At 53.5% G+C, this 26,698-nt stretch overlaps 3 protein-coding genes across 4 annotated transcripts in view; 1 reads left to right on the top strand and 2 right to left on the bottom strand.

The window, feature by feature from the left end:
• Positions 1 to 4,046, top strand: part of Tspear (thrombospondin type laminin G domain and EAR repeats) — a 67,145-nt gene extending 63,099 nt beyond the window's left edge. Inside the window, exons 12-14 of the mRNA XM_045149219.1 lie at positions 3,455 to 3,609; positions 3,659 to 3,792; positions 3,901 to 4,046. Of these exons, the coding sequence (XP_045005154.1) occupies positions 3,455 to 3,609; positions 3,659 to 3,792; positions 3,901 to 4,046 (435 nt within the window). The remainder of the gene's footprint in view (positions 1 to 3,454; positions 3,610 to 3,658; positions 3,793 to 3,900) is intronic.
• Positions 4,047 to 6,229: 2,183 nt separating this feature from the next.
• On the bottom strand, positions 6,230 to 10,732 carry Lrrc3 (leucine rich repeat containing 3). 2 transcript variants are annotated; one of them, XM_045150747.1, is made up of 2 exons: positions 10,649 to 10,732; positions 6,230 to 10,039 (listed from the first exon to the last, which is right to left on the bottom strand). In XM_045150747.1, exon 2 carries the CDS (start codon positions 9,918 to 9,920, stop codon positions 9,108 to 9,110), a length of 813 nt encoding a protein of 270 aa, XP_045006682.1. In that variant the 5' UTR covers positions 9,921 to 10,039; positions 10,649 to 10,732; the 3' UTR covers positions 6,230 to 9,107. The 2 variants fall into 2 exon arrangements, with proteins under 2 accessions (XP_045006682.1, XP_045006683.1); XM_045150748.1 differs by lacking the exon at positions 10,649 to 10,732 and adding an exon at positions 10,263 to 10,278.
• A 13,605-nt stretch (positions 10,733 to 24,337) lies between these two features.
• Trpm2 (transient receptor potential cation channel subfamily M member 2) overlaps positions 24,338 to 26,698 on the bottom strand; it is a 63,939-nt gene continuing 61,578 nt past the window's right edge. Inside the window, exons 31-32 of the mRNA XM_045149998.1 lie at positions 25,678 to 25,794; positions 24,338 to 25,160 (exon numbers count right to left, since the gene is read on the bottom strand). Coding sequence (XP_045005933.1) covers positions 25,035 to 25,160; positions 25,678 to 25,794 — 243 coding nt within the window. The 3' untranslated portion in view covers positions 24,338 to 25,034. The remainder of the gene's footprint in view (positions 25,161 to 25,677; positions 25,795 to 26,698) is intronic.

Genomic DNA, 26,698 nt, shown 5'->3' on the forward strand with positions numbered 1-26,698 from the left:
TAGAAGGATCACTGTGAGTTCGAGGCCACCCTGAGACTACACAGTGAATTCCAGGTCAGCCTGGGCTACAGTGAGACCCTACCTCAAAAAAAAAAAAAAAAAAAAAAAAGTGTCATGGGACAAATCTGTTTTCCACTGTGATGACTTCCTGGAAGTCATGTCTTCCTGCAGAAACGGGTCCACAGCATTCTCTGCTTCTGGCTTGAGAGCCATCCAGCCACGTGTGACCACGCTGACTGACGGCAGCCACTGCCAAGGCCGGACATCGTCTGTTCAGTTGTGCTGACAGCCCTGAGGCCAGGTCAAGGTGTAGCTGAGTCAGTTCCTGGCAAGGGCCTCCACATGGAGGGCGGGACTTTCACATGAGAACCAAGGGGGCAACGGACACCTGGTGGGGACTTGGGGAAGGGCGTTTCTAAGGTTGGGAGCTGGCTCTGTATCTGGAAAAATCACAAGGTCCAAAATAGTCCCCTTAGAAGATGGTCCTGTACTTTGTCATCAAGCTGCTCTACTATGTGATGAGCATTTGATAGAATTAGTATAAATAAAACAGGAGCTATCTTTAAAAGTCATAAGGTTTTTAGGTATGAGAACCTTATGTTTAGAAATTAAACACTCATAAGTGAGCCGGGAGAATCCCAGCACTTGGGAGGCAGAGGTAGGAGGATCGCTATGAGTTCAAGGCCACCCTGAGACTCCATAGTGAATTCCAGGTCGGCCTGAGCTAGCAAGACCCTACCTCGACAAACCAAAAAATAAAATAAAAAACATTTATAAGTGAACTTTTACCTTAACACTTAGTTGTTTTTAATAGTCAATGTCTTGGCAAATGTAGAAGCATACTAAAGTTTATTGAGAGCCTTAAAGTTCGTTTTTATATCCTCTAAACCAGGAGCAAATTGATGTGGTGGACTGGATTGGGATGCAGGTTCTAGGAAAAGCTCAGCGGGGAAAGGAGCTGGGACCACAGCCAGGCAAGAGGGGCGCAGGACAGCTGCGGCGAATGGGGTCCCGCTGAGGTGACGGGCCGGAGCAGGCGGCAGCTGGCTGGGGTGGAAGCGCAGGGCTCCGCTCTGCCTGGGACGCAGATGCCCGCAGCAGATCACTTCGGATCCCGGCACCGGCAGAAGCCAAGACTCTCCCAGAGCTGCCATAAAGCTTTGGCGTCAGCTTCCAGACCTGGTCTCTGATTTCCTCACCTGCTTCTGGTGTGCTAGACTATGGCAATGTCTCTCCTATTGAAACGTATCGCCGTGAATGAATAGGCTCCCGTCGTGCGCCACAACGGACCGACATGTGTCCCCTCAGTGCACACGTGAAAGTCCCGCCGTGGGGAACGACACAGGCAGACTAGGAGACGGGGAGGACTCGGGGGAGATCCGTGTGTCTGGCAGGGGAGCTTGAGGGGATGGATGAGAGCCACAGAAGCAAGAGGGAGGTGAGAGTCCACTGGGTTGAGAATGCCCAGCCTGACCCCCTGCCTCAATTCCGTGAAGGCCAGACAGTGGGCGGCATGACTGTGCCATACCTGAAATGCCACAGAAGAGCCCTCTGTGCTTTGCTTAGGTGGTAGGTGTAACAAGTTCACACTGAGTCAGTGGCAAAAACCAGCACAGCTCTCCCAGCTCAGTTATTAAAAAATAAACAAAACTTTTAAAAAATATATTTTATTTGAAAGAGGGGGAGAGAGAGACAATAAGAATGAATGGGTAGGATGTGAGGGTGATCTAGCTGCAACATCTGTCACCCCATTGATCGCCAGGGTCGATTCGGCTGAGGTGCGTCCCTCCCAAAGCTGCGCGCTCTGTCGAATAGAGGCGGACCGGTCTTGGGTCAAGGGTGTGTGGGTAGCTGCGCCCCCTGCTCGAACCTCCAAACCAGCTCTCAAGAATGGAGGGCGCACCAGGGCCTCTGGCCACTGCAAGCAAACCCCAGACACATGCACCACCTTGTGCATTTGGTTCCATGTGGGTCCTAGGGTATGGAACCTGAGTCCTTTGGGTTTGCAGGCAAGTGCCTTGACCGCTAAGCCATCACTGTAGCCCTTGAAGGGAAACTTTCTGAAGTCGTGAACAATGAAATAAGTGAAAGGGGAAGACACATACGTGCATGTGGTGTGTGTGAGCATCTTTAAATACAGACAAGTGGGGCTGTGACGCCAGCACACATTGGCAGCACCATTAGCACACCAAGGGCTTGGCCTGCTTGACGGGCTCCTCAGAACTGAGGGGATCAGAAAGCCCCAGGACAGAGCTGAGGGTGTTAGCCCAGCTCCACACAGACACGGAATGACTAGGCGCAGGCAGAAGTGATCCCATGGCCAGCACCAAGGGTACTTGACATTAGCAGGTGGCCCTCTCCAGGTCCTGTCCATGCCCCCAGACACTGAAAACCATTTTCAGGGAACCATTTTCCTCCCCGGTGATGGTGAGGTGTGTCATGTTCTTGGGAAACCTCATCCCCCGATACGCATCATTGTGATTTCCAGTTGGGCCATCTCTAAATCCAAGTGACGTCTAGCTTGAGTCACATGGACCCCAGGGAGGATGGTGGGGGGGGGGGTCTTGCTTCCATGTGATAGTCACCCCAACCACAGGCTATGTGAGACCCAGAAGCCCTCAGCAGGCCTGAAGATTGATGGGCCTGGCTGCACAGCAAAGCAGCTCTGACCAGAACCCCAAACCACACAGCCCACAACGCCTGTACTCAGAGTTGCTCCAAGCTGGGCGGTTTCCAGCTCATGTCTAGCTAAGCCTGAGAGAGTGAGGCCACCAAGGCCTTCTGTCCCATTTACCATGCAGGCAGAAGGCACCCTGGCAAGGTCTTGGCAAGGGCCCAGTGCGGCTCAAGGTACCCCGCACTCTGCAACCACGACTCTAAACACTACAGCCGGGACGGAGCGATGGCGTAGTGGTTAAGCACGTACCTGTGAAGCCTAAGGACCCCTGTTGGAGGTTCGATTCCCCAGGACCCACATAAGCCAGATACACAAGGTGGTACATACATTTGGAGTTTGTTTGCAATGGCCGGAGGCTCTGGTGCACCCATTCATTGTCTCTCTCTCTCTCTGCCTCTTTCTCTGTCTGTTGCTCTCAAATAAATAAAAATAAACAAAAGAAAGTTAAACACTAGCGCCCCTGAGGTCCAGTGTGGAGGTAACCGCTGTCCACAGGTACCCATCAGACTTGTCGCCAGTCTTCCCCCACTGTGCATGCACGGCAAACAGAGAGCCACAGCAGAAAGTACTGCCACTCTGAGCTAACTGCGCCCGCATCTCCTGCTCCGTAAGAGCTGGTTGCTCATGCGGCCTTTGGAACCACCACCCCACCCTTGCTGGCATGTGGGCATCATAGCCACTCTATCTTGTCTCTGGATTTCCCCCTCCCCCCTGCATCTGAGGCCCTCCCTTAATGCCCTCTCCTCCCGTGAGCCTTTGGGTGGGTTTCTCTCTCAGCCCCTTGGCGCAGAGCACCAGGAAGGAGGCAAGACAGCCCTGCTGGCCTCCAACGGGCCCTGCGACAGCATGTGGCCACTTCTGGTGGCCGACATTGCCCAGCAGCGCCTGGGTGTCCACTCCCTTTCTGGGCAGCACCGTCACCATGGTTACAGGTGCGGAACCAGTGCTCCGAGCGTGAAGCATCCCCGGCCTTGTCCACAGCCGCCGTGCAGATGGGCTGGGTGATCTGGTCGGCTTTGACTCACAGTTGGCCGCCGGCTGTTCTTCCGTCTGGTGCTCAACCAAGCAAGCTCTGGCCTCTTGTTTTGACAACACCCCAAGGCCTCGGTCCCTGGGTGATAATGTCCAGGCCAGGTGTCAGAGACATGGATCCGAGCCCAGGCTGCCGGGAGCCAGCTTCCTCTGAGCACATTGCTTCTGCTGGCCTTTCTCCTCTGAAGCAGAACAGGACCCACCCTACCAGCCATCACGAGAACAAACTGAGGCACCCTCAAGCGCAAGCTGGCCCCGGGAACACCGAGGCTGTGCGCCCTTCCTGGTGGGCAGCCGCGTCCTGGCCTCAGGGGCAGCCGGAGAGCTGAGCCTGTAGCCCCTCCTGTCGGAGCTTCCCAGATGTGCCTTCCCCACGGACCCCCTCCTGCCTTTCTCATCACCCAGAAGCCCTTCTCAAAGACACAGCTCTTCCCTGGCCCTTCCCCGTTATCCCAGCTCTCAGGTCACCAGGTTAGGATTTCCCAGCCTGTGATGGGCAAGGCGGAGGGGTTCCCAGCAGGTCCTTGGAGATGGAGGAGGACCGCCTCCCAGGAAAACAGCTGCCTCTGGAAGCAGGAAGATCCTGAGACTCTCTGATCGGAAACTTGTCATGCCATCCAGCCACGGCTCTAATCCAGGACCATCTCCCACCTCAGGATCTCCAGTGCAACCCTACCTACAGAGTTCCCCCGGTCGTGCAGGACCACAGCTCAGCTCTTGGCATGATACGGGGGAGGCGAAAGCAGAAGAGGGTCGTGGGACCAGCGTGTACCAGGGGATGTCTCTCAAGACGAGGTGCAGTTGGAGGGGAGCGGCTCCCTTAACCCACCAGCCCCGGCTTGAGTTATATGACAGCCACTGCTGTCCAGATCCCAAGCAGACCCAAAGGGCCAGGGCCCAGGTGGTCACATGAGCACGGAGTGCCCACCATGCTCACAGACTGGCTCTTCTCTGGGTGGGCAGGAAGGACTCCAGAAACAGGGTGAAAGGGACAGGGCGAGGCAGGAATTGCACAGACACAGAGGACCTGGGGGCCTCGCTGGGCAAAGAATCTGCAGTAGACTGGATGGCGATGGTGTCTGGCACTCCTGAGGGACGATACAAGCTTGCGGGCCACTGTGCGCAACAACTCCGTAGCTTGAAGGCCGGTGACCACATGCAGGCTTCACCCACCTGTCCCTTGGGAGCCAGCGCCTCAGGAGGGCCTTCCTCTGCGGGGGATTCTGGCTAAGATGTCCCCATAGGCCAGACGGCTCCCACAACTACCCTCAGGTATGAACCGGCCTCGGCACTGGAAGCTGGGCCCCGGAGTATCAGGGTCTGTGGGTACTGTGAGAAGGCTCTGTAGCTCGTGGGATTACTGCAGGTGAGAGGAGAGACCGTCTCTTGCCACCCTGAGACCTGAAGGGATAGGTGTGGTAAGAAGTAAGCGGGAGGGCTGGAGAGATGGCTCAGCAGTTAAAGGTGCTTGCTTGCAAAGCCTGATGGCCTGGATTTGACTCCCCAGTACCCACGCAAAGCCAGATGCACAGAGTGGTGACTGTGTCTGGAGTTTGTTGGCAGTGGCAGGAGGCCCTGGCATGCCCATTCCCAATCTCTCCTTCCCTCCCTCTTCCTGTCTCAAATAAGTAAATAAATACTTTCTTTTTTAAAAAAAAAAAAAAAAGGGCTACGCGTGGTGCTGCGTGTCTTTCCTCTCTGCACTCAGGAAGTAGAGGTAGGAAGGTAGCTGCGGGCTGGAGGCCAGCCGGGGACCACAAAGTGAATGTCAGGTCAGTCTGGGCTAGGCTGAGATCCTACCTGGAAAAACACAACCAAAAAAAAAAAAAAAAATAGAAGAGGAGGAGGAGGCAGCAGTAATAGTACCAGGAGGTGAATGACTCAAGTTGGTAGGTGGGGATCAGGCCATCCCCAAGAATGTCGGTGGCCAGGTGGGCAGTAAGTGGACAGGAGGTCAGTGGAGCAGGCAGGAAAGCTGGGGTGGGGGCGGGACAAGCACCCGTGGAAGGTCAGATGTGAGTCACAACCCTTGAGAAGAAATGACACCCCAGGCCTGGGGGCCCCCAGGTCCACGGAGATCTTATCCCCAAGGTGAGCCAGCATTGTGGCTGCTGGCCAAGAGCAGCACTTGTGGAGGACCCACGTGTCACTGTCCCCTGCCTGGAGGGTGACCATTCTGACCACTTCCAGGGGCGCAAGGGTAGAATTTGTAGTTTCCGAATTTCTTTGACATAGAGTCACACCATGATTAAATTCAAGGTACCATAGTATCAATTGACCAACCCCCGCCGCAAGAAGCCCTGAAAATTTAACAAGGGTTGTTGTGAGTCAACTCTAACACACAGCTGGCTCTGGGCTGGTTAGAGACAAACCTCTGCTGGGTGGCTGGATCCCCTCCAGGCCCAGGACTTGAAGGTGTCAGCAACCTGAGCCGTTGAGGAAGGACTGCTGCTTCGGGGGGGGGGGGGGGTGAGGGGGAGAGGATTGGGGTTACAGGCAACACAGCCCTCACCAGCAGAGTTAAGCATGAGGAGCTTTATTAAAGGTCTACAGAAAGGCTGAGAAAGCAACAGAATCAGATTTGAGATTGTGTTTCCAGGAGCGGCAGCTCCTAAGTGCTGGGAGCTGCCAGAACATTCCAGCTCCATCTCAGTCCATGCAGGTAACACAGGTCAGAGCCAAGTCTTGGGCAATTCATCTGACTGGTGGATGAAATACTCTTGAAGGCCCACTGACCAGGAGCCTGCTGGGACAGTAGGTCTATGCTGCTGTCCCTTGCCTGGGGGACATGGTGGGTAGACGTGAGTCTCATGGCCGCAGACCACCCACTGTGCCCAATTTTGTGTGGCAGCAGGTGGGGCCCAGGTAGAAACACCATCTCAAGAGGCCCTGCCCTCTTCTGCATGTCTACTCTATCAGGAACAAGTAGGGGTGCCCAGGCAGGGTAGGAAAGAGGAGGGCAGGGGAGGGTACAGAAGGACAGGAGAGGAGCCAGGACTCCCAGGCAGGAGTTCGCATGAGCAGGAGTGTGTGCCAGTCTCTGCGTCTTCCTTAAGAGAGACATGCTGTTTCCTTGGTCCATACATACGGACCTTCTCTGCCCTCCTCTTTCCAGCAGGAAATTCTCAGGAGCCTAGCAGACACACAAATAGGGGAGGCCAGACCCTCAGCTAGGGTCAGGCAATCTGACAGTGAGGGAAGGGTGCCCCAGCCCTGCTGGGGCAGATTGTGGGACAAGAACAAATCAAGTGCTCTGTAGGATGCTGGTCTCACCACCCAGGCTCTGTCAACTTTTCCTACCGAGGAAACGTCTGTGAGGCAGACCCTCTGGGCTGGTGACAAGCTCTAGGCGTGGGGCGTCTCCACTGCAGGCACCTTGGGGAGGAAAGTCTGCAGGGACCCAGACACTGTCCGAGGTATACCCTTTGCCAAGTAATGGCTTCCCTTAGCAGCCCCACACAACATGACACACCATAGGACCTGTGTCCTCTGCACCAGGACCTCAGAGAGAGGCCATAAGGTCGGCCATGCCCTGTTTATGGGACAGGCTTGGCAGTTTCTCTGTGCCCTCCAGAGGCAGGACAGCACGCTGTCTTTAACCCGCACACCCATAGCTGGGCTGTCCTCCAGGCCCAGGTCAGTCAGTCCCTCGGTGCTGGCCTCTGATCACTGAGCCAGGCATCATGTGTTGACCACGTCTGTGCCATACGAGGCAAGCCACCAGTCCATTGAAGCCCCCCCACCCCATCCCAGCCAGGGCTCCATCTCTTGCTACCAGTCTCCAGATCAGGACTCCACTCACCGTGACTGGGCAAGATGGCCCAAGACTAAGGCCCAGCTCCCTGAGAACTCGGGTGTGGGTGCCGGGCAGTTGGAGATGGGTCTGGAATCCGTTGACTGTTTTTTCTTAACGTGCACCATGACTAGAGAGTCATGACTACTCCCTGTGCTTTTTGGCCTTGGCTACAGATAGTCATGTGGCCATGTGCACGGCGTCTCTAGCCACACAGTGGCCAAACAATGGAACCATAGCGGTGCTAAGACCACCAAAATCCCCACCCCAGACTAGCCTTTGGACACAGTCTCAGTCTTCTCCTGTAGATCGCAAGAGTGAAGAATGAACATTCATTCTTGCGACCTACACGCACCACAATCACCGTCTAACGTCTTCAAACTTCTATTTGACGAGGCTAGGCATATACCTGACACTCGAGGGCCATAAACAACCTACTCTCGTTTGCTACACACAAAATAGCCAAACTAGCTTAGAATATAAGCACATACAAAACAACAGTAAAAAAATGAAAATATAAGTGAGTCGTATAGGTGGACGTTAAGATCTACCCTGAACGTGAACACAGGTAGGAAAACTGAGTGACAAAGTGGCTCTGAGTCCCCGCAGCACGGTGGAGAGAGAAAGCTCTTGTTTCTGGAGAAAAAGAACCATCGTGGTGACTGGTCATCAGTCCCATCCCCCTCACCCCCCATTCTTTGCAGAGACCACTTTAGATATGACTGAGAGGAAAGCAAGGCACAGGAGCCACCATTTCGCCAGGCCTCCACCAGCCAGGCGCAGATGACAGAGAGGCAGGAGCCGCGGGCGGACAGCCTTATTTGTCTAGTGGCCGACACCACCTGGAGGCCCGTGCCAGCTCTTTCTCAAGTTTCCATCTGCGTTCTCCTCCTCTCAGTGGTCTGGAATTTTGGCACAAGGGCAACTCAAACACACCAGAAGCAGAGGTCAGTACAGACTACACGTTGCACTGATTGCTCTAGAAAGCCCGGGGGGGGGGGGTCTAGTGCTCCACTGTGAGAAAGGGCCACTGACGCCCTGGCCACGTACCTGGGGTGCTAGGTAAACAGAGCCACTGCTCAGTAGAGAGAACCTATGCTGCCTCCATTAGGTGAGGCTGCAGCCACCCTCCTAACGAGGGCAGCACCATTTTTCGTGTGTGCCCGCACACACTCACTTCCCGGGGGGGACACCATTCTCATGTGCACCCACACTCACTTCCCTGAAGGGCACCATCGTTGTGGGCACACATTCGCTTCCTTGGGAAGGGGTGGACGGCACCATCTTCATGTGAGCATACATTCCCTCCCCCAAGGCACCAGGCAAGAATAGCTGGCAGAGAGGAAGGGTCACAGAATGGCACCACAGGAGGCCTGGCTTTAAGTCCCAACTGGATCAGGCTCATTTACCTAAGCTTCAATTTCCCTGCCTGTCAAGATGGGGTCTGATGGCTGCTGCTGCGACCAAATGCCAGACGGGAAGGTGATTTTCCAGTTGTGCAGGAGGAGCTGCGACGCACCTCCCTGGGGGCATCCACAGCACCACCACCTCCACCCGCTGCAAAACCCACAGCAGCCAGAGGCAGCTGCCCACTGGAGGTGGGCGCTAGGGCATGGAACTGGGGGGCTCTTTGGAGACAGGGGTGCTGGGCACAGGGCTGAGAGGCTCTTTGGAGACAGGGGCACTGGGCAGGGACTTCAGGTACTCCAGGTGCCGCCTGGCATCCTCCTGGTTGTGGCGCACGTAGTAGACGACGTAGGCAATCACCATGGTGAACCAGCCAAACATGGTGACCAGCATGGCCACGTCGGTGGTCTTGCGATGGGTGCTGCAGAAGCTGGCGCCGGAGTCCAGCACCTGGATCAGCGGCTTGCCCACGAACTGTTCCTGCACCGAGGTGTGGCAGGCAATGTCATCCACGGAGTCGGGGTCCAGCTTCAGCTCCCACAGGGCCTCCTGCAGGGAGCATTCGCAATGCAGCGGGTTGTGGGACAGGCGGATCTTGGCACTCAGCTTGCTCAGGGCATCTTTGGGAATCCTCCGGATGCGGTTGTGTGATAGGTCCAGCAGCCGCAGGCCCCCGGCCAGGCCCGAGAAGGCCGTGGGGCCGATGGTCTCGATGGCATTGTGAGACAAGTCCAGCTCCCTCAGCTGGGGCAGGTGCTGGAAGGCTCCGTTAGGGACTCGGGAAATCTTGTTGGCGTCTAGTTTCAGAAGCACCGTGTCAGCTGGGATGTCCCTGGGGATCTCCTGAAGGCCCCTCGCACTGCAGTGGACGGCCACAGCTCCCGCATGGTCGGGGCACTGGCACAGCTGTGGGCAGGAGGTGCCCAGGCGCAGGCAGAAGAGGAGGAATATGCAAGACCCCTGAGTGGGGGCCAGCAGGGATGTAGGGCTCTGCCTGGCCCTGGAGAGCATCTTGCCTCAACCTGACCCAGGTGGCTCTTGTCTGCGGGACCTGTGGGGTGGGTGTCCCTTTCCCACTGCCAGGGTGTCATCTAATGCAGAATCTCTGGAAGAGCCATGCGCTCTCTGTTCTACAAGAGAAAAAGAGAAGGGACAGAAGGTGAGGTGCTGCTGGGAGTGGGGACACTTTAAGGAAGAGCATGTCACCTGGCAAAGCAGGTGTCTGGGAGCAGAGTTTTAAAGCTCCTCTTTCATATTCCTTACTCTGAAGATTCCCAAGAGGAGCATCTCAAGGCCAAGGCAGACCAGGGCTGACCGCTGGCTGGGGACCCCGCCCTAACCCTGGTCACTCACCCAGGGGAGAATCTATGGCTGGGCGGGTGCTGGGACCCACTCCTCCCCTTCCCCAGCACGGGTCAGGCCGGGCAGGTGGCCGCGCACGCTCCCTCGCCGAGACGAAGTGGGGGCCGGGGGGGGTGCACAAGCACGCCTATCCTGGACACCAGGCTACCTGGGACACCTCCAAGATCGCAGTCCTACAAAAAGCCCGCCGCCGGTCCGGAAGCACTGGCTTCCAGCACGCGGCGCCGGGGGGCAAGGGAGAGGGATGCAAGCCAGCTGGCTACCCGCGCGCGGCAGCAGGGCTGGGCGGGGAGTGGCGGAGGGGCGCGCGGGCTCGCGGGGTCGCCGGAGCTCGGCGGCTGGGGGGGGGGCGTCACGCGGGAGGGCCGGGGCTTTACCTGCGCGGCCGCTGCTGCTCCGCGCTCCAGGGGCCTCCGGGAGCCTGGCCTGCGCCCCGCCCTGCGCAGCGGTGACCGGCCCGGCGCCCACCCCGGCCTCGGCTAGCTGGAAAGGCCGGCTTGGCAGCCAGGCGGGGACGAGGATGGGGAAGGGCAGGGCAGGACGCGGGGCGGGGCTTGAGACCGGTGTGGGCGGGGCTTGCACGGGGGCTGGTGAAAGGAAAGGGGGCGTGGCCCATGGCGAGGGGTGGGTCTGGGTGGGGGCGTGGTCAGTGGGGGATGGGCAGAGACGAGGGCGAGGCCGGGCATGCGAGCGAATTGGAGCGGAGTCACGGGAGGGTGGGAGGGTGGGCGGGGCCTAGGCTGTTGTGGGCGTGGTTATCGCAAGGGGCGGGGCCTGGCGTCGGTGCCCGCCTGGGTTCCAGCGGGAAATTGGAGGGCGGAGCCGGAGTGGGTGGGGTCTGGGACGGCGTGGCGGATTTGGGGGACCCTGCTTTCCTAAGGTGTGGGAGGGGTGCATATGTGGCCCCTACACCCCACCCCAGGACTGGGGCGTGCCCTGCGGCCAGGCAAGCCTCCGAGGCCGGAAAGTCCTGGCGCGCCCCCTCCGTCCCTCCTCTCCCGGGCTGCGCGCCTCTGGGCGGGCAAGCGCCCCGGAAGCACCGAGACCCCGAACGCTGGCCCAGGTCAGTGGTCAGATGCCTCCCTTGACCTCATCGGGGGATGCTGGCACTCCCAGGGAGGGCGGAGGTGGGGAATGTTGCCCGGGACCTGAGCCGAGCCCGAGAGCCCGATATCATCCCTGCCAGCATGGTGGCTTCCCCAGCTCCCCTGCGGACTGTCCCTCGGTCCGTCCCGCTCACGGGCTAGCATCTGTCTCGCAGCTGCAGGCGCGTTTGCATTGCTTATAACTTCTGTAAATGGGATGCTTCGCTTGTGCTGTTTGGTGTGGCTTCCTTCGGACGAATTATCCGCAAATTGACGCAGACCAGGGGGCTCAGGGGCCGGGTTCCTCCCTAGTCCCGGTGTCCGTTTGTCTGTCCAGCCTCCTGTTCAAGTCTTGGGCGGCGCTGTAACAGAAAGGCCGATGGGAACCATGTACGCCCCTTTGACCCTCGCTTTGGTTTTTCCTGGAGGAATGAGTACCTTGGAAGGCCACGGCCTGGGCACACCACGGCTGACCGCTGGACTTCAGGAATCTTCCAATGCTGGCTCCGCGTGTCAGCCCGTCCACAGGATAAGGGCTCACTGCCCTCAGCACCTGGTGTGGCCAGTGGCTTTGACTGTAACCATCTAGAAGGTGGACTGATCTGTGTTTGGATCGTGTTTCCCCAGAGGCTAGCCACCCGGCTTTTCGTCTGTCCCTCTGGTCTGCCTCGGGGAAGTTCAGTCTTTACCCACTTTTAGCCAGGCTGCTGTTGTCCAGTTTTTGAGTTGTGAGCGCTGCTCGGATCCACGTGCTTGATCAGAAACATGATTCATAAATATTTTCTCTGAGCCTGTGGTTTGTCTTTTTGTTCTCTTAGCAGCTTTCAAGAGCAAGCTTTTAATTTTGAGAAAGTCCAATTTAGAGATTCTTCTCTTCTTTTATGCATGGTGCTTTTGGAGTTATCTGCCAAGTCTTTGACTTACCAGAGTCACAAGGCTTTTACAGTGGTGACAGTTAATCTTGATTGTCAAATTGACTCTGGAATCACCGTGGGCTTGTCTTGTTAGGAAGTTTCTAGATGAGGTTAATTGAGGAGGGAAGGCCCACCCTAACTGGGGGCAGCACTATTCCATCGGCTGGAGTCCCAGACTGAATGAAAAAAGATAAAGACGTTGTTAGAAAATTTTCAGTGCCAGGGATGAGATACCTCCAGTGAGTTGTTGGCCAGGGAGGTCCCTGATGCCCCCAAAACATTACAGGCCATTGCCGAGGCCCTTGTTTTCCCACCAGGAATAGATAGTAAGACCCTATTGCTGAAGACTCCACATACTTGGGCTGCTATGCCACTGAAAAATCCTGCTGGAACTGAGCTGATAACCTCCTCCATGTAGACCAGCTGACAGAAAGCTGGAAGAAGCCATTCTACATGTAGATCAATGGGAGAAAGAGATGCCACCAGTGAAGATACTCAACAGTGGGCACTGCAAGCCTTATAATTGGCCAGCCAGGCCAAATGAGCCAACAGGTATAATAGTGGCACGTCTGTCATGGTGGAAACCAACTGCCCTCCAATTGGACTGGAGGCCCGTTCCATGGGGGGAGGAATACATCCCTGATACTGAAAACTTAAAACAGGGGTAGTCATGAGCCCTAGGGGTGTAACATCTGCTGATGTCTGGATAAGTGTATATACTATGCTTATCAAACTGCCCAGTAAGCACTTCTCTTAATATTCATACCCTTATATTAACACTATTCTCACTTTGGGTAGAGAATCTTCTCTTTTCAGATGGCAGTGACCTTGGGATGACTCAGAAGGTATCATAGTGCTGAAAAGAAGTGACTGGAGTACTGAGTAACATCTCAATCACACCTTCCAAGGCTCAGGGTCTAATACGGAAGAGGTGGTGGAAAGAATGTAAGAGCCAAAGGAAGGGTAGGACTCCTTACAACGTGCTCCCCCCAGACACAAAATGGCCTGGATATCCATGACCTCACTGTGCCTGACACTACCTACACAAGACCATCATAAGAGGAGTAAAAGGGAGCTGGGCGTGGTGGTGCACGCCTTTAATCCCAGCACTCGGGAGGCAGAGGTAGGAGGATCGCCGAGAGTTTGAGGCCACCCTGAGACTACCTAGTGAATTCCAGGTCAGCCTGGGCTAGAGTGAGACCCTGCCTAGAAAAACAAACAAAAAAAAAAAAAAAGAGAGAGGAGGAAAAGATCATGACATCAAAATAATAGAGAGACTGATTGAGATGGGGAGGGGATAGGATGGAGAATGGAATTTCAAAGGGGAAAGTGGGGGGGGGAGGGAAGATAATACCATGGGATATTTGTTATAATCATGGAAAATGTTAATAAAAATTGAGAAAATAAATAAAAAATTAAAGAAAAAGATAAAGAGCTGAGCACCAGTGTTTACCACTCTGCTTCCTGGCCGTAGATGCCCAGTGCCTTCCCGCGCATGACGGGCTGGACACCCTGGAACTGTGACCCACAATGAACCCTTCATCCTTAAGTTGCTTCTGGTCAGGAATTTTGTCACAGCAACAAGGAAAGTAAGATGGTAATTGTAGACCTTTGTGTTCAGGTCTGCCACACTTTGAGTTGATCTGCCTATGTGGTGTGAGATGTGATGCAGTGCTTGCGATTGTACACAGGTGTAGATAGTTTTCACAGCTGTTGGGGGACCATCTTTTCTCCAATTGGCTGGGAATTTTATATATATAATATACTTGAGAGGGAATATGATGGAGAATGGAATTTCAAAGGGGAAAGTGGGGGGAAGGAGGGTATTACCATGGGATATTTTTTATAATCATGAAAGATGTTCATAAAAATTGAGAAAATAAATAAGTTTTAAAAAGGAATAGAGCAGGGTGTGGAGGCCAATGCCTTAATATATATATATTCCTTATTTGAGAAAGAGAGTGTGGGCATGCCAGAGCCTCTTGCCTCTGCAAATGAACTCCAGACACATGTACGTGTACCACGTTGTGCACCTGGCTTTATGTGGATACCTGGGAATTAAACTTTATCTTTGCAAGCAAGCACTTTTAACTGCGCAGCCATCTTCCCAGACCTGAGAGGGTTTTTCTATTTTCTTTCTTTCTTTCTTTCTTTTTTTTTTTTTTTTTTTGAAAGGGGTGGTTTTCCAGGGTAGGGTCTCGCTGTAGCCCAGTCTGACCTTGAATTTACCATGTAGTCTCAGGCTGGCCTCAAACTCATGGCGATCCTCCTACCTCTGCCTCCCAACTGCTGGGATTAAATGTGTGCACCACCACGCCCGGTTTGAGAGTTGTGATGTTGATTTTTTTATTTTTTTAATCAGGAGTGGATGAAAGGTGTTTTTCTTTTTTTGGTGGGGGGAAGTTATAGTGGTGATTTTCAAAGGTTAAATCAGCCTAGGTTTGAGGGACAAAGTCCATGAGGCCATGATGTATTTTTGCTTTTGGATGAAGTTGAATTACTTGATACTTGTACAACTAAGAAACATTTTCTCTCTTTGACCTAATGGTTGTTTGTACGACTCAAGGCCTGTCCATTTCATGTAGGTTTGAATCCATGACCATGAAGTTGTTCAAGGTGTTCGTTTACTTCCTCCAAGGTCTAGAAAATATGACTGACTCACTGCTCTCCTTTTTGACACTGGCAATGCCTGGCTTCTTTCTGATAGTTCAGGGCAGGAGTTTATAATTTTATCTTCACAAAGGACCAATGTTTGGTTCACTGGATTTCTCCATTGCTTCACTCTTTTTTGTTGATTTCCACTTTAGTGTTTTTGTTTGGTTGGTTGTTTTTTTGCTTTGTTTTGTTTTTAAGCTGGGTCTCACTGTAGCCCAGGCTTACCTGAAACTCACTCCAGGATGGCCTCTATCTCACAGCGATCCACCCACCTTGTCCTCCTGAGTGGTGGGATTAAAGGTGTGGGCCATCATGCAGTCTCTGGTATTTTTTTCTTTAACTTCCTCTTTTCGGTTTAGTTCCTTAAACTGGCAGCCAAGCTCACAGAAGTGCAATGCTTTCTGCTCTGGCATGGTCATTATACTGTGAACTTCCCTCTATGCCCTCCTTTAGCTGCATTCCAGAAACTTTGATATTTGTATTTTTATTAACATTAAGTTTAAAATATATTACAGGGCTGGAGATATGGCTTAGCCATTAAGGCACTTGCCTGGGGAAGCCTACGGACCCAGGTTCGATTTTCCAGTACCCAACTGATGGTGCATGTGTCTGGAGTTCGCTGCAGTGGCTAGAGGCCCTGGCGCCCCCATTCTCTCTCTCTCTGTAATAAATAAATAAACAAGTAATAAAAAAATTCAAAATATATTATAATTTCCCTTTGATTTCTTTGTTAGTTAATTTCTAGAAATTTGGGGATTTTCCAGAGATCTGTGCATTAGTAATTCACAGCCATCTTGTCACAAGATGTATTCTACATATTTATATCCTCTTGATTTTTATTGAGACTCATTTAAGGCTCAGAGTATGAAAGTGGCTACGTGTAACTGAATGCGTGTTCCGCTCCTCAGCGGGGTGTTCCGTGAGTGTGGGTGGGATCAAGGATAGCGACTGTTTACTGAGAAGTTTTTGTACTTACCGGCTTCCTACATACTTGTTTCATTAATTACTGGAGGGGGGGGGTGAAGTCTCTGGCTATAATTGTCGATTTGTCTGCTTCTCCTACAGTTTTTTCCAAATAATTTTATTTTTATTTATTTGCAGAGGGAGAGAGACAGACAGAGAGAATGGATGCCCCAGGGCCTCCAGCCACCACAAATGAACGCCAGATGCATGAGCCATTTTTTGCATCTGGATTTATGTGGGTACCAAGGAATCCAACCTAGGTCATTCGGCTCTGCAGGCAAGTACCTTAACGGCTGAGCAACCTCCCCAGGCTCTCCTACAGTTTTATGAGGTTTGCTTTGCTCATTTTAAAAAGTGTGCGTCCAGATTATTCGGTGCTCTTGATTAACTGGCCCCTTGTCATCATGACTGGTTTACCCCTCCATCCTCTGACTTGATTTCTCCTTTGTCGAATGTTGGCACAGCTGTGTCAGCTTTCCTTCAGGTTAAGGCTGGATGTTCCCTCTGTCCTTTCACGTAAGTGTGGCTTTAGACTTCAAGTCACCTCCTTCAGGATGCCTGCAGAGTCCACACAGCTCCCTCAATATCAGAATCAACTCTGGAGGGGTGGAGGGGGGCGGGGGGGTCAACTCCGCAGGAGAGAAAACGCTGTCGCTGCGGGACAAGTGGACTAGTAACTTTGATCTTGTCACCGTAACAAAAGGCCTGAGAAGTAACTTAGAGGTGGAAAGGTTTAGTCTGGCTCGCAGTGTGAGGTGGCCTGCGCAGCGGGAAAGGCAAGGCGACAGGAGTCCGTGGTGCTGGCAGGGTCTCGAGGCTGCTTGCTCGCAGGCTGAAGGACCAGCAGGCAAGGAAATTGAATGGTGACACTCAGCTTGGTTTCTCCTTGTTCCTCTTTCTTTCCACCCAAGCCAGATGTGCGGGTCTTCTGGCTGCAACATCTATCACCCCATTGATCATCAAGGTTGACTGGGCTGATCTGGCCGGCGAGACAGGTGACCCCTTCCTCCCCCAGCGCCCCACATGCGTCCCCTCCTGGGGCTGTGTACCCTTCGGTTGAGGGTATTCAAGTGGCTGCACTTCCCTGCTAGAACCTCCAAACAAGCTCTTATTGCACCCAAGCCACCCACATTCAGGGTGAGTCTTGCTCCTCCATTAAACCTTTCTGGAAGCACCCTCACCGACACACCCAGTAACGTTCTTCAGTTTCCAGGTGATTCCAAATCCGCTGAGTACAATGAAGATTCAGTACTTAACCGCCACACAAGGTTAATGTCCTTGCTGCTCAGACAGACAGTACCACCCTGATGTGAGCACCAAGGAGGGTACAGCCTGGCTCTGATGGCATTCCTGTCTCGTGCGCTCCCTCGTGCCAGCTGTGAGAAGGTGGCAGTCATACCCCACTGTACAGGGTGACAGTACACTCAAGTGAAGCGACGGGAACATGGGTCACTGTGAGGACTGGATGAGACTACAAAGTAGCTGCTGGCGTTGCTCGGTGTGATGGGATCCTGGGACGTTAGTGAGAAATTAGAGGAACTGAGTCAGCCAGCAGCTAGACTGCAGTTCTTTGCCCTTGGCGTCTCTAGGCACGTTGGTGGCTTTCGTATAGAGGAAGGCTTCCCTAGTGAGATCAGAGCTCGTCTTCCTGCTGTCTTGCCCTGGTCACCCACCTGCCTTTGTCCTGTTGTCTCCTGTCCCTGCCTTCATCTGGACTGGGCAACTGCTGTGGTTGAAATCCGTAACCTGACTGTCCTCCAAAGGCCCCTATGTTGGAGAGTGTAAAATCCTTCAGGAAATGGAGCCCACAGGGGGTCTCCAGGTTACTGGAAGCGAGCCACTGAAGGGGAGCAGGGGATAGCATCTCCCGCCCCTCCCCTCCCCAGTACAAGACGGGGTGGAGACGCGTGCTGCCACATGCTCCCCATGCCCTGTGCACGTGAGGGGACATCATGGGCCCGCGATGCTGGCAGATGAAGGGTTAGTCTTGGCTGCAGCCTGTTTCAGATGCTTTACTTGTGCTCATCCTACATTTTACTGCTGTCTATGTAATAATGACAATACAGTGTCATTATTTTGGCTTTAAGCCATCAACAACCTTTTTTCAAAAAAGATACCTGTGCCACCTTGTGCATCTGGCTCACGTGGAACCTAGGTCCTTAGGCTTTGCAGGCAAGCATCTTAACTGCTAAGCCATCTTAGCAGTTAAGATGCTTGCCTGCAAAGCCATCTCTCCAGCTCCAATAATCTTTTTTTTTTTTTTTTTTTTTTTTTTTTTGTGGTAGGGTCTCACTCTAGCCCAGGCTGACCTGGAATTCACTATGTCGTCTCAGGGTGGCCTTGAACTCACGGTGATCCTCCTACCTCTGCCTCCCGAGTGCCAGGATTAAAGGTGTGTGCCACCACACCCAACTCCCAATTATCTTTTTAAGTGATTAAAGAAAGTATTGAAGAAATGCCAAAGGGGACTCCAGATACTCTAGTTTTGTTTTCTTTGAAACAAGGTCTCACTATGTAGCTTAGGCTGGCCTCAAATTCACAATCTTTCTTATTTTAATTTTTTAATTTTTATTTATTTATTTGAGAGCATCAGACACAGAGAGAAAGACAGAGGGAGAGAGAGAGAATGGGCGCGCCAGGGCTTCCAGCCTCTGCAAACGAACTCCAGACGCGTGCGCCCCCTTGTGCATCTAGCTAACGTGGGACCTGGGGAACCGAGCCTCGAGCCAGGGTTCTTAGGCTTCACAGGCAAGCGCTTAACCGCTAAGCCATCTCTCCAGCCCAAATTCACAATCTTTCTACCTCAGCCTCCCAAGTGCTGGAATTCAGTCATGGGCCACAACACCCAGCTGGAATTTTTTTTGGGGGGGAGGGGTTCAAGGTAGGCTCTCGCTCTAGCCTGGTGTTCACTATGGAGTGTCAGACTGCCCTCGGACTTACAGCCTTCCTACTACCTCTGCCTCTCACATGCTGGGATTAAAGGCGTGCGCCACCACGCCTGGCCAGCTGGAATATTTTTAATATTTAAATTAAGCAAAATTTTGGCCGGGCGTGGTGGCGCACGCCTTTAATCCCAGCACTCGGGAGGCAGAGGATGGAGGATCGCCGCGAGTTCGAGGCCACCCTGAGACTCCATAGTGAATTCCAGGTCAACCTGGGCTACAGTGAGACCCTACCTTGAAAAACAACAAAACAAAACAAACAAACAAAAAAGAAAGCGCCTTTTGTAACTCGGTTAGTCTACTCTTTCCATAGTATCATTTGGGCCCAATTTTTTCCACCACTCCTTGCAGACATCCCAGAAGAGTATTTGTAGATAATCAGATAATTGAATGATAGTGTGATGGTTAAGTTTTGATGTCAACTAGATCTGTTTAGGAATCTACAGACCTTCCTCCTGAGTGAGTCTCAGATGTTGCTTCCAGGAAGGATTAACTGAAGAGGAGGTCCTTGCCCCAGGGTAAGCCCCTCCCCCAGAGTGGGCGGCCCTCTGATGGGGGCTTGATTGAAGAGAGCTCTGGTAAGCAGAATCCCTCCTGGCTGCCAGTGTTGCTGGCTGCCTTCCAGTGTGGACTGAAGACCAGCAAGGACCGAAGACTGGCAGCTCGCCAGGAAGCCTCCAGGCCTGCAGTGTTGGATTGGGACTGCTGAGGCCTCTGAGCAGCTACCAGGTTCCTTGATTCTCAGGCCTACAAACTGCTGTTGTTGGACTGTCGTAAACTAATCCAATAAATTCCTTCTAATACAATAAATAAATAAATAAAGCAAAGTAAGGTAGTTACCACTGAATACTTCAGTGCAGTCGTAGATGAATTCAGAGACGTTATGTGGAGTGAAAAGGGCCAGACGGATCAAGTGCATGTTGCATGAGTCCAAAATAGGACATTGAAATCTCTATCTCACCTTCCAAGGTCCATTGCGGTAGAGGTGACGGAAAGAATGTAAGAGCCAAAGGAAGGGTAGGACTCCTTAGAACATGCTCCTCCAGACACAAAATGGCCTGGATATCCATGACCTCACAGTGCCTGACACTACCTACACAAGACCATCATAATAGAAGGAAAAGATCAAGACATCAAAATAAAAGAGAGACTGATTCAGAGGGGGAGGAGTATGATGGAGAGTGGAGTTTCGAAGGGGAGAGTGGGGGGAGGGAGGGTGTGGTGGTTTGATTCAGGTGTCCCCCATAAACTTACGTGTTCCCCATAAACTTAGGTGTTCTGAATGCTAGGTTCCCAGCTGATGGAGATTTGGGAATTAACGCCTCCTGGAGGGAGTGTATTGTTGGGGGTGGGCTTATGGGTGTTATAGCCAGTTTTCACGTGCCAGTGTTTGGCACACTCTCAAGTTGCTATTGTCCACCTTATGTTGGCCAGGGTTGGTGTCCACCTTCTACTCTTGCTGTCCTCTTCCCTGCCATTGTGGAGCTTCCCCCTCAGGCCTGTAAACCAAAATAAACCTTTTTCTCCCACAAGCTGCTCTTGGCTGGGTGATTTCTACCAGCAATGCAAACCTGACTGCGGCAGAGCATTACCGTGGGATATGGTTTACAATCATGGAAGTTGTTAATAAAAAATAACTCAATTTTAAAAATAGGACATTGAAGAATGGGCTGTACGTATTCTTTCATGGGGAGAAGGCAGGACCACAACCAGGCTGGAGCTCAAGGACTGGCGGCTGGAAGGATTCACATTCTCCATTCTTGTGCTGGGGGGGGGGGGGCACTTAAGATTTGTGCACGTAACTAGCTGATGTGGGTTGTGCCTTCGTAAGGAACAGAGCAAGTGTGCTAACGCAAGTGATTACAAGTATTAATACCATTTTGACCGGCTGAGTTGGGTGGGGCAGTGGTGTGGTGGTTCCCTTTTGGTCCTCCTAGTTCTGGGTGCAAGGTGAGCCTCATGGTTGCTGGCATCCAACCCTCTAAGGGCTGTGTGGGTGGCCGGGCTTGCCCCCATCCTGACTACTTCCTGTGGTGCTTTCAAGGCCCCAGAAGACTTAAAATGCCTGCCTGGCCTTGCCTTCAGTGACCCCTTCCTTATGACCATGAGCGGGCTCCAGGTGATGTCCTCATTCTCATCTTCCCAGGATCCTTGAGGACTCGGGTGAGGACCAGCAGCCAGCGCATTGCTGCAGGGGCTGAGCTTGCAGCATCAGGAGGGCTGAAGTGACACAATGAATGAAACATCCTGTCGCGCTGGAGAGCTGGCTCAGTGGTTAAGGCACTTGCCTGTGAAGCCTGAGGACCCCGGCTCAAAGTAAGCCAGGCGCACAAGGAGGCACATTTGTCTGGAGTTTGGCTGCAGTGGCTAGAGGCCCTGGTGTGCCCATTCTCTATCTCTCTCTCTCTCTCTCTCTTAAATAAATAAAAGCATTTTTTTTAAATCTGCAGGGCATGGTGGCACACACTTTTAATCCCAGGCAGAGTTCAACGCCAGCCTGAGACTACATAGTGAATTCCAGGCCAGCCTGGGCTAGACCGAAACCCTACCTTAAAGAAGAAAAAAATCTTGTCAAGGCCATCACCGTCCTTCCCACTGAGGAGACCACAGAGTGGCCTTGGATATGCCCTCCCCTAGCCATGGGTCATGTGGGCACACGCTCTCACCAGCTCTCTGAAGTCGCTCCAAGTCCCACTGCCCAGCTTCTTGTCTGGCCCACCTAGTCCTAGCAGGAGCCTCAAGCAGACCCCCTGACCTGCTGGTATCTGGCTCGGCGGCTATCTCAGCCAGGGCTGGTGCCGTGAGGTGCCCAAGGGTAGCTGACAGGGCCTCTTCAATCAGTGCATTGACTTTCAGCCAGTTTGTCTCGGCACTGCTGGGGTTCCTAGATCGTCCAGAATCCCTAGATCACCTGGCTCTGTAGCCAGGCTTGAAACCTGGCTGAGAATGGCACTTGGGACTGTGCCCTCCCACACAGCCAGCCCTAGCAGGACCCACCTGTTCCTTTTGAGTCCCCTCTGCTGCCTGGCAGGAGAAGCCAAGCAGACTGCCTCCCTCTGGGATGCCAGGCCTCCATCCTGGGGGCCAAGGCCCCCGGCTGCCTGGAGCGTGGGCCTACGTGCCAGTCTTCTCTCCGCAGACGGTGGGCTGAGCCGCTCCCGGATCCTCCACACTCCCTTCTCCCAGTAATCCACAGTGAGTGGCTTCCGAACTTTTCCAAGAGCTGGTTTTTAGTCTGATTATAGTTGTTCTCTATTTTCCCCATCCCATTTGTTAAACCCCTGCCTTGGCTGTGGGGTTGGTTTTGTAGCCGGCTTCTGAGCCCTGAGTCAGGAGCCTGCCCCGGCAGATCCCCTTGTCACTCGCGATGAGGTCACCTCAGGTTAGAGGACCTCGGAGACACTCGGCCATCGCCCCAGGTCTCACACTGTGCTTCCGTTGTCTTTTGTTTCTAGCATCTTCTGTACCCAGTAGGTCATCTGGAGCTGGGGGAGCGGGTGCCTCTTCCAGGGGCGCTGCCTTGCTGTAGGGAACTGCTGATGTCCAGAAATGACAGACAGCCCAGCTCCACGCCCTCATTCCCTTTCTTTCTTTCTGTATCTCTCTCTCTCTCTCTCTTTGTAAATAAATAATTGTTAAATTTGGGTTTTTTTTCTTTGTTTTTTTGAGGTAGGGTCTTGCTCTAGCTCAGGCTGACCTAGAATTTACTGTATAATTTCAGGGTGGCCTCAAACTCATGGTGACCCTCCTACCTCTGCCTCCCCGTGCCGGGATTAAAGACATGTGCCGCCACTCCCAGCAATAAAAATATTTTCAAGAATCGTTTGGCTGGGCATGGTGATGTACACCTTTAATCCCAGCACTGGGGAGGCAGAGGTAGGAGGATTGCCATGAGTTGGAGACCACCCTGAGACTAGATAGTGAATCCCAGGTCAGCCTGGGCTGCAGTGAGACCCTATCTTGAAAAAAAAAAAAATGCTTGTTTACAAAGCCTGCTGGCTGGAGTTCTATTCCCCGGCACCCACATAAAGCCAGAGGCACAAAGTGGCACATGCATCTGGAGTTTGTTTGCAGCGGCAAGAGGCACTGGTGTGCCCATTCTCTCCCTTTCTAGCTCCCTCTCATTGCAAATAAATAAATAAAAATACTAAGAAAAAAAAAAAAAAAAAGACCCAACCTGCCCCCCCACCCTGTACCTCCGCCAGTGCAGAAGCCAGGTTGGAACAAAGCTGCTTGCTCGGGAGGCCAGCACGGCAGGGTGGCGCAGAGACTGTACTTGCTGCCGAGAGACCACACATTCAAAATGGTTGTAATGACACGTGGTCTGTGGGGGTTTTTTGTTTGGTTGGACAGTTTTGGTTTTGGTTTTTCAAGGTAGGGTCTCACTCAAGCTCAGGGTGGCCTCGAACTCACTGATCCGAGTGCTGGGATTAAAGGCGTGCGCCACCACGCCCGGCTCACGTTCTGTGTGTTTTAAGTGGCAGGGCAGATGTCCCCTGCCCTTCTGACTGAACTCCCAGACACAATCCCGGCCCCTCCCTGGTGCCTGATGTCTCAGTCAGCACAGATGTTTCTTTCTAGACCCCATGACATGTCACCCCAGCTCAGCCAGAAACAAAGGAGTGGGACATTCATTTGGGGGCCTGGCAGTGGCTCAGCTCCTGGAGCCATAACAGACAAGACACAGGCGTGTGGAGGGACCTGAGTATCGGGACGGCAGGGCAGGGCCGGGGCCATCTTGTGAGCCCTGCTCAGCGATCTCAGACTCTTATTCAGAAAGCTCTGGAACCCACAGGAAGCCGACAGCAGGTACGTATTCCAGGGCTTCCCACGCCTGCTGCCTCAAGCAGGAGTTGGTCTAGAAGGAAAGTTTCGGCCACTCCCACAGGAGCCTGTCCCATAAGTAGGTGACTAGGGAGGCTTGGGAAGCAGCGGAGTCAGTGGGGACTCTGACATGCAGGGTAGTACTGATCCGGGAAGAGACAGGGGCCTGCCCAGGCGCCATGGATGTCTCCTACCAGCACCGCTGAGGGACAGCCCAGCCTTGGCCTCGAAGACAGGGTGGGGGAGGCCCAAGGGCACCTATCGTGTCAACACCAGCAGGGATGTGAGCACCCATGCTGTTGAGAGGCCAGGAGGAGGCGAGGGTGAGTGCTGAGACCCTATTGGGTTGCGGGGGGAGGGGGCTAAGGCTGATGCTAGAACTGGGGTCTGGGAAAAGGAATAAGACCGCATGGTGGAGGTGGTCAGAGGAGAAAGTGGGGATTTAGACCGGAGATGCCTGTAGAGCACCCACGGGAGAAGACAGCAAGAACTCCTCCGTGGGCCGGAACCGAGTTATAAGCCCCACAGCCACAGTAACTTTATTTGTGAACCAGCTGGAGGTCTGACCAGGCAGGCCTAAGGCCTAATGAGATTTAAGGTCTTGGGACTTTTTTTTATATGTATATCATTCCCATTCGTGATGACTCCCAGTTGTTTCTGCTTCTGTGAGTCACAAATCCAAACCACCATGTCAGCCCACCCGCCTGCGAGCTCCTTCCTGCCGGAGCCGGGTCCCCGGCTCGCAGGGCAGAGAGGCCTGCAGCAGAGCCAGCCTGAGAGCTCCTAGGGTCCCGGAGTGGTGCTCATCTGCTGGGCTTCTCCCGCCCACACAGGAGCCTCCACTCTGACGGCGAGGGAGCTATGAGCTAGGTCCACATCAGGTACATCTTGACCAAGAAGGTAATTTGGGGGTGGTGGAGCCAGGGGGGTGGGCAATGCAAGTCATTCTCCCCAGATGCCCACAGGCACGGACAGGAAACCACAGGCTCCAGCTCTCCAGGAAACCTGACCTTAGCTGATGCACCCCCGAGGTGGATGTGTTTGTTGCTTGAGATGACACAGCCAAGCAGAGAACAGGCTTTGACTGAGACGTGAGGCTGCCAAGGGGCGTGGAGAGGGACAGGCGTGGCTCCTGGATCCTGAGTGGCTGGTTCTGCCCTGAGCTCTCTCCTCTCGAGATACCCTGATGCCCTCCAGTTCAGGAGCTGAGCTGGCCTGGCCAACTCCGGATGGCCCCGCAGGATACTAGACCCATCCGAGCCATGCTTCCACATGCACTTCGGGCAGCTAGCCACTAAGGGAGACTAACTCAAGCCCCAGGGTGGGGGGCATTGGTGGATGGCATCTTCTTCCCTGAGGAGTTTTCATCCACGTCCACGGTCAGAAGTGGGCTCCAAACAGTGCGGCCACCTTCTGAAGGATGGTCTTGTGGTCCACATAGATTGGGATGCGCCTGTCCACCACCTGCCACTGGACAGATGCCTCTGGGCCACAGGCTTGTAGGTGCTGCAAAGACAGACAGCAATCATTCCCCTCTGGGAAGCTAAGTTACCCCCAGCATCAGAACCTTGGGCCCACTCCCTGTCTCCAGCCCGTGATTGGCTCACTGAATAAAATGGGTGCCAGAAATGGCTTTGATGAGCCCCCCCCCCCACAAGACTTGCTTGAAGGGCAAGGAGGTTCCTTACTCTCTCAGAGCTCTTATACTGCCAAGAAAGCCCAGATTTCACACAGTGGAACTTTTCCACCCCAGTTCAGGGTGGGGAATATGAAGGTTGCTCTAAGTGCAGGGGACAGATGTCCTGCAAGAGGGGCACAGGAAAGGCCATGCTGGTCTCTCTCTGGATCAAGCCCAATCCCTATTAAAGGACCAGGCTGCTGGAACCACATGGCCCCTCAGGGCATCTGTCCAGACTCTGCTGGGGGCAGCCTGCCCGCCCCACCTGGGCAGCTGTGGCCCGGGAGGCTAGAGAGACAAGCCCTGCGAGACACGCCCAGAGCCCCCCAGCCCCGTTCCTCGCACGCTGTTTAGCCTCTTCAGCTCCACGTCGTTCTGGTCGTGGAAGTGGACGCTGATGGCCACCGTCTCAATCCAGGCGTTGTCCGTGTTCCTCGGGTCATCCATGTACCCTTTGTACACCTGGGGAGCGGGGGTAGGGTGAGCTGGTCCAGCCATGGGCCCATGATCCCCCCAGTCTGCCACAGGGGCTCAGCTACCCCAGAGAGGGGTCTCCTGAGCTATCCTGCATTATCCCCAACCTGCCCCTTTCCTGCCCTGCCCAGCCTGCTTGGGCCACACACGCGGGCTTCTTCCTTAAAGCACCGCCTGTCTCACAGGCTCACAGGCTCACAGTCTGCAGCCACACTCCCGGCCTCTGCCGTGAAGCCCCTTGGACACAGAAACCTTCCATTTGTACTGGGCCCCAAAGACTCCTTGAGTCCTGAAAGCCTTTTGCTCAGAGAGAAGCTAGATGTCAAAGGCCACCTGTGCAGAACCACAGTCATAACAAGTGCCCAGCACCTTGAGCCCAGGGACACAGGCAGGGGCTGCGCCAGGGCTGGGTGCCGGGTGGACAGAGCTGTTGGGGGGTTCTCTTGGGGTGGGGTCATGATGATGGCGGTGGCCACACAGCATTGTGCATGTGCTGGCTGCCACAGAATTGCTCACTTTTCAGTGGTTAGATTCAGGTTATGTGAATTTTGCTTTAGAAAGGAAATACATCCCTTTTTTATTTTTTTAAATATTTTGTAAAATTTTTATTTATTTTTACTCTTTATTATTATTATTATTATTAATTAGTTTGGGACTCAACAAATACAGTCAATTTGGTGCCATTGTTAGGCTCATCCATGATCTACCCCCTCCCCCAACCCCTCTTTGTTGAGGTATATGGGTCGTGTATTCTATTTTATTTATTTGACAGAGAAAGAGGGAGAGAAAGAGAGAGAGAGAGAGAGAATGACGTGACAGGGCCTCCAGCCACTACAAACGAACTCCCGATGCCTGGGCCCCCTTGTGCATCTGGCTAATGTGGGTCCTGGGG

Source organism: Jaculus jaculus, chromosome 5, assembly GCF_020740685.1.
Source record: "Jaculus jaculus isolate mJacJac1 chromosome 5, mJacJac1.mat.Y.cur, whole genome shotgun sequence".
Classification (NCBI taxonomy): domain Eukaryota; kingdom Metazoa; phylum Chordata; class Mammalia; order Rodentia; family Dipodidae; genus Jaculus; species Jaculus jaculus.